At 41.8% G+C, this 19,411-nt stretch overlaps 1 protein-coding gene across 5 annotated transcripts; it reads right to left on the bottom strand.

Annotated features, from left to right (window-relative positions):
- Window positions 1-174: 174 nt before the first annotated feature.
- LOC130838285 (zinc finger protein 665-like) lies at window positions 175-17,244 on the bottom strand. 5 transcript variants are annotated; one of them, XM_057711143.1, is made up of 4 exons: window positions 17,198-17,237; window positions 12,333-12,615; window positions 7,986-8,112; window positions 175-4,756 (listed from the first exon to the last, which is right to left on the bottom strand). In XM_057711143.1, exons 2-4 carry the CDS (start codon window positions 12,345-12,347, stop codon window positions 2,577-2,579), a joined length of 2,322 nt encoding a protein of 773 aa, XP_057567126.1. In that variant the 5' UTR covers window positions 12,348-12,615; window positions 17,198-17,237; the 3' UTR covers window positions 175-2,576. The 5 variants fall into 5 exon arrangements, with proteins under 5 accessions (XP_057567126.1, XP_057567124.1, XP_057567127.1 ...); XM_057711141.1 differs by having other exon boundaries at window positions 12,333-12,421; window positions 17,198-17,231; XM_057711144.1 differs by lacking the exon at window positions 17,198-17,237 and adding an exon at window positions 15,695-16,700 and having other exon boundaries at window positions 12,333-12,421.
- Window positions 17,245-19,411: the final 2,167 nt, after the last annotated feature.

Below are 19,411 nucleotides of genomic sequence, written 5' to 3'. Positions count from 1 at the left end.
CAGTAATATATATACCTTTTTCAGATTATTTTCCATTTTAGAATATTAGAACATACTGAATTCCCTGTGCTATACAGTAGATCCTTCCTTCTAACCTATTTTATGTATAGTGGCAAGAAAATCCTATCTGAGTTTCCAGTGCTTCATGGAAAATATTTAATGCAGCTTCCCTGAGTTATAACTTACATTACTATAAATTTAGTCGCCAATAGCAAAATCTATTTGGAGCTGATGTTAGAATATTCCTGAACTACAAGCCTTTGGTATTTTTGAAAATATTTCAAAACAGAATCTTTTATTTCTTACCCTGATACCAGAATCAGATATTAAAATTGAAGACTAATTTTACTGTGTTTAGGATCAGAGCACCAAGAAAATAAATCTATGCGTTAGAAAACGCTACAGGTCTAATCACTTTTGTGCGACACTTGGAACACTGGGCAGACTGGCCAGGTGTTAGACACGGAGTGTTACAATATCAGGATAAAGAACAAAGTCTATAGATAAAATCTGGCCCTAACACCTCTTCCATTTACCTTTCTCTGTTGTTGAGGTAGAAATACAAAATTTGAAAATTCACTTTTCTTATTAAAATCATGGTGGATATTTAACATAAATGGCTAATAAATTTGGAAAAGATGTCTTGAATTAACGCTTCCATGAAAACGAGACAGAATCTAAAACTGAAAAGGATTTTACCTCACAACTATCACTTGCCTTGGCCATCCAACAGCCAGGTTGCTATAAAGACACTGAAGACTAACTGCTCATGGAGGTAGAAGGGGCAGAGGACCCATCATGTCCAACACGACACCCTCTGGACTTCCTGTTAGGTGAGAATCAGCCTCCTACTTCTCTCAGTTACTATTTTCCAGGCAGTCTATCACAAATAGAAACTGTCCAACCTGAGAAATAAGATTGTTATTTAGGGATAGGGGTGAATGGAGCACTTCATTGAACTTAAAATGTTCATTGAAATGATCTTGAACTTGAAATGTTGTGGCTCAACTTCATGAAAAAAATCCCTTCACTAAGTTAGATCTGTTAGCACATGCTGCAGAAAATTCACAATGTGGGAACAAATTATACTGAGAACTAATGACAAATGTTCAGAATATTAGGCTGTAAAGTATGGGAGAATAAAATTTCAGTCCACAAATACAATTACATGTTTATTTCACCATCTGACCTATTCATCTGTGATCCCATTCATTACACCAACTGTCTTTGCACTGATGAAGTACAGTCACTCATTCTGTCAGTGGGAAATGATTCCAATCACTGACTGTGTAGCAAGAAATAAAATACCCTGCTTTCAAGAACTTATATCCTATGAAGAACAACAGTTATTAAGTAAGATATGACTGTGGTAAGTACAATGAAGTGGTGTATGTATTAATACAACGATAGAGGGAGATGGTGCCCTAATTTAAACAAAGTATTCAGGAAATGCCCAAATGATGAGGATATCTGAACAAAAGCATCGATTAATTAAAAGAGCATGTCATGCAAATCCACATGGAGACCAAGACGCAAAGGATCAGAGTGATGTTTGGAATTAAGGAAACGAAAGAAAACGAATTGTGCCCTGGAGTACCCAACAGAGCACAGGGCTTTGAATCCATTTACACTTCTGCAGTGAAGAAGAGAATAAATTTCTTGATTTAAGGCACTCAGTTTGTGATATTTTGTTACAGAAGAAATAGTAAATTCAGATATGGTGTATGTAGAAAAACAAAAAAACCTACAAACAGTTCTAGAAAAAGAATAATTTACAAGGGGTCAGGATACAAGTAGAAAAAGGAAAAATTGATTGCAATTCTATATACTAGAAATTTACAAATGGAAATTGAAATTTTAAATGTAATATCATATTGGTGATCCATCAGGAAAGTAAAAGAATAACATGTAAATCTAACAAAACAAGGGGTCAAGGAACAGGAAGAGTCTCTACTACACCTTTGTGACGTTCATTAGGAACTTGTAGTTGTTTGACGGAATTGGCAACTGGGAACAACGTTTTGCAGAAACATTCTTGTGTCACCAAGTGCGCACTGCCCTTGCATAACAGTTGAAGTGGTGTTGCAGTTCTAAGAGATGGTACGTCAGGCTCACACACACATTGCAGAGCCTGGCTGTCACCTTCTCCCCCAAACAGTGGTACAAAACAATAAGTCCGTAGTCCGGGCAGCAGGAAGGAATCAGAGGAGTATTTTGCGGTTTGAGACTAAGAGGCAGAGTGTGTATGAGAATCAGGGGAAGATCTCCTACCTCAAACAGGGATTTCTCTGGGGTAGACAAGACTACAGTGGCAAAAACGCAAATGTAGGAGGAGTCATTTCATAATCCAGTATGGATTATCTGAAGACTGGTGAGATGTTAGCCCCAAGGAAAAGTTTTTCCATTCATAACATTGGTGAGGTGACCTCCGGAATGAATTCCTTGGTGAATAAATTCCTTGTCTAAAGGACTGGTCACAATAATTACATCTGTCTGGTTTCCTTACACAATAAGTATTCTAATATAAAGTCTAAGATGTGGACACCTGCTAAAAGCCTTGTCACTTCACTACACTGTTAAACCCTCTCAAGATCATGGATTACCTGATGGTAACTTAGGCTTGAAAGCACCCTGAAGACTTTGCCACACTCTTTACATTTGAAAGGTTTCTCTGCAGTATGAATTCGCTGATGAGTTGCAAGCGCTCCTTTTCGACTAAAGACTTTGCCACACTCATTACATTTGTAAGGTTTCTCGCCAGTATGAATTCTCCGATGAACGGTAAGGACTGACTTTCGACAAAAGACTTTGGCACATACGTCACACTTGTATACTTTCACTCCTTTGTGGATCATCTCACATCCACTGAGCTCTGAGACACAATGAAAGCTTTTCCCACACAAATTACATGTGAAAGTTTTATCTCCAGTGTGATTTCTCTGATGCTCTTTAAGGTATTTATTTTGACCGCAGACTTCGCCACACACATCACATTTATATAATTTCCCTCGTGTGTGGGTCATCTCATGTCTACTGAGGTATGAGGCGAGAAGAAACATTTTGTCACATTCATCACATTTATAAGGTTTCTCTCCAGTATGGATTCTCTGATGAACTGAAAGCTCTCCTTTCAGACGAAACCCCTTGCCACGTGCATTACATTTGTAAGGTTTCTCCACCGTAACAACTCTCTGATGATCTGCAAGGTCTGAATTTTGACTGAAGATTTTGCTACATATGTGACATTTAGGTAATTTCTCTCCTGTGTGGACTATCTGATGTCGAATGAGGGCCGAGCTCTGATTAAACGTTTTACCACAGTCGTTACATTTATAAGGTTTCTCTCCAGTATGAATTCGCTGATGAGTTATAAGCACTCCTTTTTGCCTAAACACCTTCCCACACTCACTACACTCATAAGGTTTCTCTCCACTATGAATTCGTTGATGAACTGTAAGGTATGCTTTTTGCCTGAAGACTTTGCCACACTCATTACACTCATAAGGTTTCTCTCCACTATGAATTCGCTGATGAACTGTAAGGTATCCTTTCTGGCTAAAGACCCTGCCACACTCATCACATTTGTAAGGTTTCTCTCGGTTATGGATTCTCTGATGAACTGAAAGCTCTCCTTTCAGACGAAACCCCTTGGCACATGCATTACATTTGTAAGGTTTCTCGTCCAAAAGAACTCCCTGATGATCTGCAAGGTCTGAATTTTGCCTGAAGACTTTGCCACATACGTGCCATTTAGGTAATTTCTCTCCTGCATGGACTATCTGATGTCGAATGAGGGCCGAGCTCTGACTAAAGGTTTTACCACACTCATTACATCTGTAAGGTTTCTCGCCAGTATGAATTCGATGATGAGTTGTAAGGTATGCTTTTTGCCTAAAGACCTTGCCACACTCATTACACTCATAAGGTTTCTCTCCACTATGAATTCGCTGATGAACTGTAAGGTATCCTTTCTGGCTAAAGACCCTGCCACACTCATTACACTTGTAAGGTTTCTCCCCACTATGAATTCGCTGATGAATTGTAAGGTATCCTTTTTGCCTAAACACCTTGCCGCAATCGTTACATTTATAAGGTTTCTCTCCAGCATGAATTCTTTGATGAATTACAAGGCTTGAATTTCGACTAAAGACCTTCCCACATACATCACATTTAAGCAATTTCTCTTCTGTATGAATTATCTGATGTCTACGGAGGTATGACCCCACATGAAAGGTTTCTTCACACTTATTACACTTGTAAGCTCTTTCGCTCTGTGCTTTCTGGTCTTGTGTCAGTATTGAAGGGTGCATAAAATCACTCCCATGGGTATTAGAAATGCTGGTTGGGACAGGAGGAGAAATTCCTTGACACAGTGAAAATGAGGCACTACTGCTGTTATTCTTACCAGCTTGATTACACTCATCAATTTTCTGTTCACTGTTAACCATATGGAGTTCATCCCGAAAGCCCGATGCAAGCCTGTTTCCAACATGCTTGTTTCCTGAAACCCTTCCAACAACTCGACATCGTCTATCAATGACATCTTCGTTAGGGGATGTAGGGATATTTTTGTAATTGCTTTCATCATCTCTCCACTGACGCCCAAGGTCAACGACATTGTCCTGAAATTCTTGAAGGTAAAAATCTTTGATTTCCTGGATTTCATGTCTTCCCAACATTACTGGTTGGAATAGTCCTCCTCTATCAGTATTTGATTGTAGTGGTAATTTCTTGATCATGTGTATATGAGAGATATCTACAAGATATAAAGAATCAGAGATATACTATTCATTACAATGCATGGGTAAATGTTTCATATTGAATATATGATATTATACAAAAAGTAAGACTTTTATCAAACACCATTATGAAACTTCTCAAGCCATGATTTAAAAATTTTAAGGAACACTAAAGTGTGGAGATCTCATCCACACAAACAAACCTGAATGTGAGTGGCACGGTGGAATTCAGAAAATTCACACAAGGGTATAGGAAAGCATGGAGTCAGGGGACTCAAGGCCAAGCCAGTCAAGAGTCCCAAGCTCTCATTCCCATAGCGTATTTATTGAGAAAAAGCATTCTAGCATTCTAGATTAAAAATCACGATAATGGACAACAGGAGGTATATGCTTCAGTTAGAGAAAAAGGCAGAAGATCTTGTTTTTTTATGATTACTAGGGGAGATAGTTTATCTTTAACTTGGAGCTGGAGCCTGGAGCCATGGGCTATATGACTGCTTTATCTCAGTCGGTTTTCCTTGAGACTACTTCTGCTTTCAGAACTGCCTGCAGCCATGTAGCCGGTCATGTGCTCTCAAGATTGTTACTCTGAGTCACTGTCCTCTGTGTCCTCTGTGTTCTCTACACTAAAGAATAAAATTCTTTACAAAAAAAACAGTGATTACATTTAATTCAAATTAAGTTTAGGGTTGGCTAGTTTCACATACAGTATGACAAAAACATGAAAACTGGAGAAAACTACATTAGCTCTCAAGAAAGGGTATTTTTCCACCAAGACCACAAAGCTCATGTCAAATAAGAGTAACTATATTCCAATAAAGAGCTTTAAAAAAAAAAAAAAGAGAGAGTAACCGTACATATACCAGAAGTTTAGAAAAGAAACCTCCAGCAAGATGCAAGAACTGAGCTGTGTAAGTAATACTGTTAGTCAGGAATCCCTCTTGCAAATGACTTCTTTCTGTTTTTTTGTTTTTTTTTAAAAACAAAGGACCTCTCTTTTTTTTTTTTTGGTTGCAGAACGCAACATGTGATATCCCAGTTCCCTGACCAGGGATCAAACCCATGACCCTGAAGTGGAATCACAGAGTATTAACAACAGGACCACCAAGGAAGTCCCTGCAAATGGTTTCTCAGTCATCATGGCTGCACATAATGATTTAGTTCGTGTCCTGAGAAAGTTGTTCGATGGATGAAAGGGGATCATTTTTTCAGTGTGAGTAACGAGGAAGGTGGAATGATGGGTGAAGAAGTGCTGTGGAAACTGGAGAAATCAGGAGAATAACTTAAATATGTGAGCAAATGACAGCATTTCTAACTGCATCAAGGGACCATGTGAAGAAAGACCAGGACTGATAAGGGGCCTCAGGGGAGCACAGGGAATAATAAGCATGCGGTATCACTGCTTGTGATTGCATATATGCGTGAATGAACCTATAAAAGGCACCTAAAAATAATGCAGTTAAAAGAAAAGAATTGCCTTAGCAAGTAACAGAATACAGTTCCATTCTGTGGTAATTATACGACGGGTATGCTGCCAAAATGAAAAAGATTTTAAAAGGCAGAGAATGGGATATGGTAGAAACAAGGCAGTATCTGCTTAGGTAGGGTATCAAATTGAAAACTCCATAAATCCCATTTCCGTGCATATACTCACAAAGAACATACCTAACATTCCAGGAGATGTAATTCTGGGAGATACACAGTATGTAATATCATCTACCCATAAAGAAGAAAAATATCCTCGTATCTTTAACAACACAGATGGACAACAACGGTATATGCTCAATAAAATAATTCATAGACAGGATAATAGGGAATGATCCCACTTATGCATAAAATATATTTTTTAAAAAAGATGCAAACTAAGAGCAAGGTAGAGTAGAACAGTGGTTACCAAACTCTGGGGGTTAGTACAGTAGACAGATAGTAATGAAAGGAGGAAATTTACAGTTCTAAGTTGGAAGAGTTCTACAAATCTAATCTACAGCATGGTAATTATAGTTATCAACACTATATTACAAGCTTGAAAGGTAGTAAGATGTTAGTCCTCAAAAGATCCCACCACACACAAAAAACCTGTAATTATGATCACAGGTGAATGTAAAAAGTAACCTACCAAGATAATTACTCTGCAATCTAACTGTGTATCAAATACATACTTTCAAATATATACACTATATACTTTCAACTAATACAAGGGTATATAGTAATTACATTTCAAATCAGGGAAAGAGAAAATACAAATCAGCAGACCAAAAAGGTCTTGGTTTATACAGACGGAGAACTGTGCAGCCAAGGGAGTCACATCCAAAACAGAGAGAAGGGAGCAAGAGACCCCTTTAAAACAACCCTCTTCCTGCTCCTCAAAACCAAGCAACGAGTTCACAGGAGCCAGATGAGTGCAGAGCATGATAAAGACATCGCCTTTGTCTCTGGTGGAGCTCCTGTACCACTGGAGGGTGAAATAATACATTTGCATGTTGAAGGACACACTGATGATTAAGGGAATAGAAAAACTTCCCCTCAGAGTTCACCGCAAAAAAGCCTCCGTTTTCTGAAAGAACACTCCCACTTGGCAGACCTTCCCAAACACTGCTAATGCTGCCGTTTCCTATCTGCCCTTCTGCCCTGTGACCAGTGTTCCCCCTTTGACACGTTTCACCCGTTTGGTTTTTTGCTATGTTCATGTCACTCTTCACAGTCCAGAGCACTTCCTCTTGCTCAAATATGTAACTAACATTCAGATCAAAAATAGAAATTCCTGCTTATCAGAGGAAAGGAATGTCAACTGCTGTGGCTTTTCCAGAATCCCAGCTCTCTGATCACAGCAGAGTGAGGACATTAAAGGCAGGTCTGGAAAAATGTTTCACAAACCCATCCACCGCTTGCCTCCTTTTCATTGCAGAGGGAGCAATGCAATATGCAGCTATCCAGCTCTCTTCCAAGAAGTGCTGAACCAGAAGCACCGGGGAAGAACATGAGGAGAGAAATAATATTTTCTAAGTTTCCGGTTGGGAGTCAGACATACTTAAACACTGAAAAAAATTCCTGGTGTACTGTGAAGTGGGCAGATTATCTGAAGAAAGGGTGTGTTTAACTCCTGATGCTACATCACAAAGCTTTTCACGCCTCAGTCACCTGGCTTTGAGCTCAGTTAAGCAAGACAGGTGATCTCAAAAGGCAAACAAGGGAAAAGACAAAGAACCCAAGGGCAGATCCCAACTTCTGGAGGGAAGATATCCTCACCCACAGAGACCAGGTTCCTGTAGGTCTCCACCATCACGTCCTTGTACAAGGCCCTCTGAGCAGGGTCCAGGCATTCCCACTCCTCCTGAGTGAATTCAACGGCCACATCCTGGAAGGTCAACCTTGCCTGAAATGAAAGCACGTTTCAACAAGGGACCATGAGGAGAGTTCTTATTTTCACACGAAATGAGAGGAGGAGCAAAGATCAATTCGGGTGATATGTGTGTTCTGACAGATCTATGGAAAGATATGTGGAGATCCTTTTGTGTCTAATTTTAATATTTTATGCTTTGTTATAGACATTTACATTATCCTCCAAAGGGATGTAGATTTTGCATTTTTGTAGGAAATACATGATATAGATACAAAGAAAAATTCAACATTGGGCTGTCTACCCGGAAGGGTTAGATATTACGTTCTACACACTGAGTGGTAATTAAACCTGGACGTGATGGAGCGTGTGTGGTGTTTTCAGAGATGACAAAGTCCACAGTGGGTTGAAGGAAATCTCAAAATCCCCAACCATGATGATGATAGGAGCAGCAGAGGCGAACACTGTCTGAACACTTCCTGTGTGCTCTGCATGACTCTGTGTTACATATGTTAACTTGTTATCAGCGTCACAGCTCATTAGAGAAAGATCTGTTCTGATCTTGCAGAGGAGAAAACTGTGTCAGACACTCTGAGCAACTCCACTTAGGTCTAGAAGCTAAGCAATCACAGGGCCAGCACCTGAACCCCTGTGGTTGGGCTCTGGAATTGAAACTGAAAGATCAAAATGTTAAGTAACACACAGAGCATGAAAAGTGCATTGACAGATGATTCCCGGAGAAAACGTGAAAGAAGTTCCAGGTGAACAACATGGATCAGCACGAAAGTTCATTTAATAGGCACACACACACACACACACACACAAGAACACAAAATGTTAGCAATCTTATCACTTTAAATCATTTACATGATAGTGTAGAAAAAAATTCAAGGCCAGAGAATACATTAAGCATACTATTTCAACTGCAAAAAGATGTAAGATATACTTTGAAAATCATGATGTCTTTTATGTGAACCATGCAACTGCACATCCGTGAACGTATGCACACACATCAATACTAAATTAAAGGAAAAAAGAGTAGCCTCCAGACAGTTTTTCAGATGATTTTGTCATCATCGTTTTTATTCATGTGTGTTTCAGGATCTTTCGCACAATGAAAATTTATCAGCTGTACTCAATTCAGATTGTCAACGTGATTCTATAGTAGGCTACTAAAAAACAGAAAGTACAGAAATGAAAAGAAAAAAAAACAGACTATTTTAATGCCACCCCTAATAATATAATGGCATTCAAAAATATTTATATAATTTTGTCCATTTAAATTTCTATAGATGGGCATTAACAAAAGCCAAATAGATTTTCCTCCACTAATGAAACACTGATTCAAAATTAGAAAAGTTATTACTATTATACATTATTTCCACAAATTAAGAATAAAATTATCATGATAGTAAAGTTCATCACTTATTGGAGAATTAAAAATCATGACAAAAAAGAATATGGAAAAATATACTGTTACTAAGCAAGAACACTTCACCAGACATCATAATCAGGTACGACTTCGTGCACATCCTCTGTAATTACAGTGGAGTGAAGGGGGCTGGCCAGGGCTCCTGCCTTTCACCACTCTACAGGGTGCCCGAGCAGGGACCACTAGAGGAACTAACAGGAGGAAAAGACAGAGCAAGAGACACAAGCTGCCTCACAGAGCCGGAACTGGTAACATTCACAAATCCAAGAACACAGAACAGCAAAACGGGAAAGTATAGAAAAAAGATATTCAGTCCTAAAGAGAGCAGAGGTGACCGCAGCATATAAAATAAATTAAGGACACAAACTAACACAAGAGACAAAACACATTATGAATGAGCAAAGGGTAAATTTACCAAGAAGTATAACGATTACAAATATGTATACATCGATAATCAAAGCTCCCCGCCAAAATGAAATCTTAACAGAAATAAAAATGGAAATAGATAACAGGACAATATTAGTATCGGATTTCTTTCTTTTCTTTTTCTTTTTCTTTTTTTGGCTGCGCAGATTGCAGGATCATAGTTCCCCAGCCTGGGATGGAACCTGGGCCACCTGCCGTGGCAGCGCAGAGTCCTAACCACTGGAGCACCAGGGAATTTCCAGTGTCAGATTTCAATACCCTAGTTTTACAAGGGTGACTCAAAAATTATCAGGAAAATGAACAGCAAAATCCCAAAATGTGGAAATTAAACAGCTCATTCTTAAAGAAACAATGGGTCAAAGAAGAAATCACAAGAACATTTTACAAATATCTGAAAGAAAATAAAAATACAACATACCAGGGACTTCCCTGGCAGTCCAGTGGTTAACACTCTGTGCTTCCACTGCAGGGGGCACAGGTTTGATCCCCGGTCAAGATCCCTCGTGCCTCACAGTACAGCCAAAAAACAAAGAAACAAAAAACCAAAAATAATACCAAACTTTACAACCGGCAGTGTAAGCTGTACTACAGGGGAGGTCCACATTACTAAATCCTTACAATAACAAAAGAGAAAGATGCACACTCTGCACTATTGTTCAGGAAAATACTAAACACCCTAGCCAGAACCATAGGACAAAAAACAAAAATGCAAATTTATCCAAATTGAAAAAGTACCATTTTCTAAATTTGTAGTGACAAGGCTTTATACATACAAACGAAGAAGATTTCACGAGAAAACTAACTCTTCAAAAAACAACTTTAGAAAACTTGCAGCATGAAAAGTCAGCATGTGGGACTTAATCCACCTACCAATGCAGGGGACACGGGTGTGATCCCTGGTCTGGGAAGATCCCACAGGCCGTGGAATCACTAAGCCCACAAGCCACAACTACTGAAGCCTGCGCAGCTAGAGCCTGTGCAGCTACAGCCTGTACTCCACAACAAGAGAAGCCACCAGAATGAGAAGCCTGTGCACTGCAACGAAGAGTAGCTCCCACTCTCCCCAACTAGAGGAAGCCCGTGAGCAGCAACGAAGACCCAATGCAGCCAAAAATAAATAAAATACATAAATAAATTTATTAAAGAAAAAAGAAAAGAATCAGCACTTCTGATGCAGGGGGCACAGCTCTGTTCCTAGTCGTATGCCAGACTGTAAGGCCAAAAACAAAACAAAACAAAAACCAAATCACCAAATCAGTTTTCCCAGGGCTTCGTGTACCATCAGTTGCCTCTCCTTCCTACATTCTAAATATATTATTCTGATTCATTTCTGCACGAAGTATTTTCAAAACTACTGCACTGAAGACACTTCAAGAAATTCTCTTTTAAAACTTTTACATTCACCAAAGTGATCCAGCAGATAGCCACGGCTTTCTGGGGTGGGGGGGTGGCCCAGGCTGGAAGCTCTTGGACCTGAAGTTCATGGCCATCAACCAAGGCAGTGATTTTTTGTTTTAAAAACATATTACAAAGTAACCACGATGATGTGGTCCTGGCATAAACACAGATACATAAATCAATGGAACAGATTAGAAAACTCGATCCCTGGAATATATGTAAAATGGATAGAAAAGAGTGTCAAGACTACACAAACAGGAAAGGAAGGTCACATTAATAAATGCTGCTGAGAAACTAGATATCGACAAGCAAAAAAATAAAGCTGGTTCCCAACCTGCATCAAAGGTAAATACCGTGTGTCACAGGACACAATCCACAAAGTGAAAAGACAACCTCTGAGGAATGGAGGTGACAAAAGTGATATAAAGAATTTCCAACTGTCAAGAGATTAAGGTTGATTTCATAGTTGAAATTCAAGGATGCAGTAAAACACCCTGTATCACTAATGTTTAGTTCTCATCTTTTCATTCCATTCCCAATCATTAAGCTTTAGTCAGTGACTTGCTCACTTAGCTTCAACTGCCTTTGAGTAAGTCAGAACAAATCACCCCTTATTGGTCTGATTTCCACATTTTACCAGATACTGTGTACTCTGATGTCCAGTTTCTTTTTCCTGCCTGACAGAGAGCAGACAGTGCACCCAGACTGGGCCCCTCAACAATCCCTGCTGCCCAACAGCACTGACACCACATCGAAATCCATGGGTGTGAAAGCTCTGCCCAGGACGATGCCCAGTGGAGACTCTTCACAAGTTCTAGGTCACTGGGTCATGGGGAGATGGGATCTAAGTGGAGATGACAGGCCCTGAGGGAAGGACCCAGGTGACTGTGAATGTACAGGTGTCACGCAGGATGCTTCAGAGTCAGACAAGATTAGCAAGTCCAAAAAAGGGCATCTCAGGAAGGGCAGATGAAACAATCAACTAAGAATATGACTTTACCTGAAAAAGAGTCATTTCAGGCTCCTTTTCTTTCCTCTTCCTTTTCTTTCGCGCTTCTTCCTCAGGCAAATGAGTCTTTAGAAATCAATCTTGAAAGTTGAAAAGATGCTGTTTAATACTTAGAATCAACATGCCCCCTTCCTGTGCCACAACCACACACACAGGGAAGATCTCACCATGTGGAACTGACAGTCCTCTGCTGCCCAGTGTCACAGGAGGGACTCAGGACAGTAAACTCCCACACAGTGACAAAAACATGCGTTTTCCAACACCTTCTTCAGATCTGCTGGTGAGACATCACATACACAGCAGCAGTGGGAACCTCAGCTGGTTGAAGACTCGACAATCCCCTTCAGGTCACAGACCAGCCCTGATCCATCCCCATGCAGAGCAGAGCCCCTCACCCGCAGCCCAGATCTCAGCCCTCAGGAATGGGGCGACTCAGTCATGATGCTCAATGATGCATACAGATTGGAATCACCAGGGTCACCTCAAATATTGTTGAGGTTTGACTATCTGAAGGGGAATCTCTAGTCAGAGAAAATAAAATATGTATATGAAAAATATCACATCGATCATTAATGGGAAGCCTGGGTTGAGCACCACTCAGAGGAGCCAAGTCCAGCACACCGCCCTCCCTTTCTTATTCTTTCCCAGCTTTATTGAGGTATAATGGATGAATAACAATGGGACACATATGAGACATACAATGTGATTATCTCACAGATGTATTCACTATGTAATAATCATCACAATAAAATCATCAACTCACAATTAAAATTTTGTTTCTGTGTAGCGAGATCACTTAAGTGTTACTCTCTCAGGAAATTCCAAGAATACAGAGACACAGTGGGATAAACGATCGTCAGCATGCTGGGCCCAAGATGGACGAGGTGCACATACTCAATTTACAACTGAACCTTTGTAACCTTGGGCCAATCTCCCCATTTATCTCACCATCCAACTCCTTCTAACACCCTTTATACTCTATGGCTCCATAAGTTTCACATTTTTAGTTTCCAATCAAATATGTGTCTTTTTCTGTTATAATAATGTCATAATTTATGGCAGACATACATTTTCTATATCCATTAATTTATCAGAAAACACTTTGGTTCTTTCTACATCGTGGCTGTTGTGAATGATGCAGTGATGCTCAATGGAGTGCAAATCTCTCCCTCACTCTAATGCTTATGTTTCCTTTAGGATCTCTCATGCAATGCACCCCACAACTACCCATAAACCTAATGCCAGGTGCTCCAGCCAGAAAGAAGACACCGCTTGTCAACACTTCCACACACCCCTTGAGACCGATGGGAAAGGTGCACACCCCATTCAGTGGGAGAATCTTGAAGCCCCGACTTGCCCCCCAATCCCTCCAGCAAACCCTTACAGCCTACCCTCCAACTTCCCAATGTTTCTCCCTCTCTTCCATGCCTCTTGGGCAAACAGAGCTAAAAGGCACGAGGACCTCTCAGAAAAGCATTACACCAGGAATATTCAATAGCTACCACCCAAAGAATACTGGGAAGCGTTCAATATGAAGGTCAAGAAGTTGGTCCTCCTGGGAAACCTTGCCAGCAACTGGGAACATTATAAAGTGCAGTTACAAAGGCATTTGAAGTCAGTGAGGAAGTTTCAGACAGATGGTGCCAGGCTCTTGTCTCCTGTCTCCTGAAGATCATATTAGAATATTTTAAAAATAAAGAATAGAAAAAATTTAGTCACTAGTACAGAAAACATTGTAAAGGATCAGGTTAGAAATAAGCTATGAGCAGACTTCACCATGACTAGATGGGCTCTTATTTAAAAGGAAAAAAAAAAAAAAAGACTAGATGGGCTCTGTAGGAGAAAGTTCCAAGTCAATCCAGCCCATCCTTCAGCATTTGCAGAGACAGTCAAGAGACCTTAGGGAAGCATCTTCAAATCACCCCACAGCTCACTATTTTAACAGATCACACCAAAAAGAACAAAACGGAATATGAGACTAACTGCTTAAAATAGGTTTTGGCCGCTAATGTAAAAGATCACTGACAGCTCTACCAAGTACTCATCAAAACAGTTTAAAATTATTTAGTAACTACCAAAGAACTTTTCCAATATGAAAGACAAAAGAGGAGAAAGCAGGCAGGCCTCCAAGAAATCTGAAACACATTTTAAAAAATAAATACGAGGGTGAGTCAAAACTTATCTGCACTCTGGCTGTAGAATTTATAAAAGTTTTAATACAACCCGACTGCAGATAATTTTTGACTCACCCTCATATTTGTGGACTTCCCCGGTGGCACAGTGGTTGAGTGTCCGGCTGCCAACGCAGGGGACAAGGGTTCAATCCCTGGTCCAGGAAAATCCCACATACCACGGAGCAACTAAACACGTGCACCATAACTACGGAAGCCTGCATGCCTAGAGCCCATATTCCACAACGAAGAGTAGACCCTGCTCGCCACAGCTAGACAAAGCCCATGCAGTGCACAGCATCAAAAACCCAACACAGGCAATAAAAAAAGAAAGAATTTGTGAATATTTTTTTATCTAATAAAGCTGGTATCAAAGTTTTTGAAAACTGACAATATATCTTATTTAGAAAAGAATGACGACTTCATTATAGAAAACCACCAAAGCTTATTCCAGTTAATATTTATAGGGAAGTAGTAATTGAAGGAACTAACATTGCTTCCTAGCTACAAGAAGAATTATATATAAGGAAGTTAAAAAGAAAAGTAAACCCATAACAAAAAACAAGACTTTTAATATTCCCTTAAAAAGGCAACGTATAGTGACAGAGTCTGTCATTTCTTGCACCACTTCTCTCCCCTGTCCTCCACCCCATGTCAGGAAAAGAGAAGGGGGTGACCCACAATTGAGTGAATCAAGTCACTGCCCCTGGCGGAACAGGGTGGGTAAATGTTATCTTCACATACAAGTAATTATAAAATGCAAAAGTCTTGTAGAGAGCAGCTTTGCAATTCTCATCTTCATCTGTGTAATTCAAGCAAATTTTATATGTACTATATTCTAAAGCCACAAATCACATATCACAACTTCATCATCTATATCCAAACAACTCACTACCCATCTGGATCCAGTTTCCCACCTCCACCTGCACTACTGTGTTCCCATTCCATTCTGTTCACCTGTCTCCCTGTATCTGTCTTTTTGTTCCCCTCTGCTCTCCTGCTGTTCCAGCCCTCCTCTCTACTTCTTCCCTCACATCTGTCCTGCCCCCACTCTGCAACCTGTTCTCCCTCTTGATGCTCTTTCTCCCCAAACTCTCAGTTACCCAAGTCTTCCCAACTACAAATGGGCACTTGTCATCTACCTCTTGAACGATTAAATCATAAGCTGCCACAGCTACTGACCTTCATCTCCCCCTGAAGGGAGTTCAGGGTGGACGTCAGGAATGAGGCACTCTGCGCTCTGGGAAAAACTGGTAAAACAGGCCTTCAGATGGTTAGATATTTTTAGAAGATTTTTTGAGCCCAATTATTGCATTTCCTCATATCTAGAAAAACACTAAAATCCTTCACAGTGACGTCTGCTCCTCGGGACTAGCAGTAACCTTCATGAGACAACAGCAACCTCCTGCAGAAAAACATGGGCTTGACGGCATGGACACGCCCTTCACTAAAATCGGGTTCGCAGCGCTATCTGCAATCAGGTCTCCTGGGCTATAGCCCTCATTTGACAGAAATAAAATTTAACTCGCTACTCTCACATTGCACATTTTTTTTCAGGAGACCATCTCTATATATTACTGCCTCTTATTTTCCACAACCTCTGCCCCCTCTCTTCCCTCCCCTTACACCCCTCTCTCCCTGTTACACTCCCTTCCTCCTCCCTCTCTGGCACCCCAAGTGGCTATGCTTCTTTCCTGCTCTCTCTCTTATTCTTCTAACCACTACTTGGCCTCTTTGTCTCCCAGCACCAGGCTGCCCTGAATGCCGTGGTTCCAACTCTTTCATCCTCTCTCCAAACACTCTCTGTGAGGGGCCTCACCATTGCTACCTCTCGCCCATTGCTGATCCACGGCTCTCTCTCTGTTACTCTCCAATCCCTGGAGCTCCGGCTTTTTAATTTACTTCTCTATTTTATTCCCCTGCCACTTTGAAGGCTTACTCTCTTTCATTTCACTGTCTTTTTATATGTCTCTCAGCCACCCTCTCTCTTCCCATCAGTTCTCCCTCGTTCTTTTCTCCATCTCCCTTTATTTCTCTCAGTCCCTCTTTTCTCTGCTTCCCACGATCTCCCTGGCCCACGTATGTACACACACGGCGACTGAATAAGACGCCGGCCTACAGGAAAAGATAATTTTCCGTAGAGACGGGGACGGAAGAACACTGGGTATCACACGGCTGGACGGAACGGAGGCCTGCGGGGCAGAAGGACCGGCCTGAGGAGACGCGAGGACGGAGGCGCTGGGAGGGAGGGGGTCTCAGGAGAGGGGCGGGCTCCCCAGGATCCCAGGACCCGGGAGAGGACGCGGCCTCCCCGGGAGCCGGGCGGCCGCGCTGCCTCCAGGGGCCGAGAGGGCGAAGCTGGGTGGGGAGTACTGGGGTGGACGAAGCCACCTCGTGGAAGAGGACTTTACAAGGGAGGCCGAGAGAGTATCAGGTTTGAAGCAGGAAAATGTTGCGAAAGGCGGTATCTAGGCGGACCGAAGGCAGAAAAGCCAAGGTCAGGGACCAACCTCGCAGCGAATTCAAACCCAAGAGAAGACACCCGACGCCTAACGGCGACATCTGGATTGACTGGGGACAGAGGGCCGGATGCTGGGGCTTTAGGTCCGTATTCACTCACGAGACCCTAAGGATGGAGTAACGGACCTGAGCGGCACAGATTTACACTGGAAAAGACAAACTTACCGCCACAGCGACGCCTTCCCTCCGCGCTCCCCACTTCCGGTTCCCTGAGCAACGAGGCGCCCGCAGGGAGAAGCAGGGCTTCCGGGGGCGGGGCCCGCGCGCGGCCCTCCCGGCGGAGGGCGGGGCGACGAAGGAGCGAGTCCTGGGCTGGAAGCTCCAGGGGGCGGGGCAGGAGGCCGGGAGGAGACCGTGCTTCCCCGTACCTTGAAAGTCCTGGTTTTAACTTGCTGTCTTGAACAGCTTTGCATACTTCTGTCGGAAGTTAAGACCTTTCCCCCTAACAAGAATGGTTTCAGTTAAAAGCTGTTTTTGCCAGCACCACTTGCTCCTGGTATGAACCTACAGCTACTACCAAGGGAAGGAGCGCTCGGCTTTACTATCAGCCTGCCCTGCCCACGTGGGCAGGAGAGGCAGAGTCTGTTGTGAGACTTAAAGCTGTCTATAATCAGACCTCAAATATGCAATGAGACTCTTTCATATAAAATTGAATGTTTATTCAAGAGTAAACTCCTGATGTCTTGCTTGGGAAATACCACAATTTACCACATGCTAATAACATACCGTGAGAAATAAAGCCCATTTGTTCCATTACTGTTACCGCGTGGCGCTAAATCGGACTCCAGGTTAGATCTGTTTCTTTGACTTCAACCTTTGCTGTTTGTTGCTTTTGTTATTGTAATCATACATGAAGGCCTGCCTCCAAGAACACTGCCCCTCAGCCTGAGTGTTGAAATAAAATGCCTCTGTTCAGCCCACCCAGCAGACAATCTGCCCTGCCCACCTGTGTGAATGGCTGAAATTAACATATCCCCTCACTGAGGCTGGTTATTCCAGAGATCTTTTCTAAGACTCATGGCCCTTTAACTTTACTTCCCCACAGCCCCTCCCTCTCGGGTTCTATAAAACAAACTAGCATCTAGACCCCATTAAGATGGTTTTTTAGCAGACATTAGTCAGCCATCTTCTCAGTTTGCTGGCTATCTGAATAAAGCTGTATTCCTTGACTCAACACCTCATCTCCGATTCATTGGCCTGTCCTGCAGCGAGCAGAATGAGCTTGGACTCGGTCACATTACCATAGAACGGACATGGAAGCCTGCAGTACAGCTAACTGAGACTTAAATAACGATCTTGCAGGAGCAGGTGTCTGCTGAATGGACAGGCAAACGGGTTTCCATCAAAGAAATTCTTTTTATTCCTAGTCCACACATCCCTCCCCTGGTTCCTCACTGGTTGAGCACTACGGGTTTCACATGCCTTCCCAAACGTGTCCTACCAATGAGGTGACAATGTGTACTCTACTACTATTTGATTGGCGGGCTTAGGCTTCCTCTATGACGCCATGACAGCTACGATGCCTCCCTTTGTTCTGCTACCTTTGGCGGGAACCTTTGCCAGTTACTTTCTGGTAGGAGCCTTTGGTCACTTCCACAAACTTTTACTACATTCCTTGGAAATGAATCACTAGACATCTGTTATCTCTCACATACACATACTACATTCCTCTTCCTGATGCACACAGGCGGGTGAGTCAAAAGTTATCTGCACTCTGGCTATAAAATTTATTTTAATTAACTTTTAGAAAAGTCAAACATCATTTTTTCGACACAATCTTGCTCTTTAATACACACTGTCCATCTGTCAACAAGCTTTTGTACTCCCTCATTAAAAAGTGTTTTAGGCTGAGCTGTGAGCCATGAATGCACCACTGTCTTCACGTGCCATTTATACATTACTAATAAGAAGAAAAAATCAAATTGTACACTTAAAAAAAAGTGAATCCAGGGACTTCCCTGGGGGACATTGGTTAAGAATTTTCCAGATAACGCAGGGGACTCGTATTCGATCCCTGCTCAAGGAAGATCCCACATGCCATGGAGCAACTAAGCCCATGTACCACCAGTATTGAGCCCCTGTACCACAACTGAATCCCCCGCATCTAGAGCCCATCCTCTCCAACAGGAGAAGCCACCACTATACGCCCATCCACGGCTATGAACAGCAGCCGCTGCTCGCCACAACTAGAGAAAAGTCCATGTACAGCAATGAAGACCCAATGCAGCCAATAAACAAACAAACAAACAAACATTTTTTTTTAAAAAAGGGAGTGAATCCGGCTCCTTCATAGCTAATACTTGTGCAACCTTCCTTGAACTTCTCTATCCATTCATACACACTTAGCAACAAAACACTTTCTCCATACTGCACACAAAG

The sequence above is a fragment of the Hippopotamus amphibius genome, chromosome 16, assembly GCF_030028045.1.
Source record: "Hippopotamus amphibius kiboko isolate mHipAmp2 chromosome 16, mHipAmp2.hap2, whole genome shotgun sequence".
Taxonomy (NCBI): Eukaryota; Metazoa; Chordata; class Mammalia; order Artiodactyla; family Hippopotamidae; genus Hippopotamus; species Hippopotamus amphibius.
This window is presented reverse-complemented; position numbering and strand designations above follow the sequence as displayed.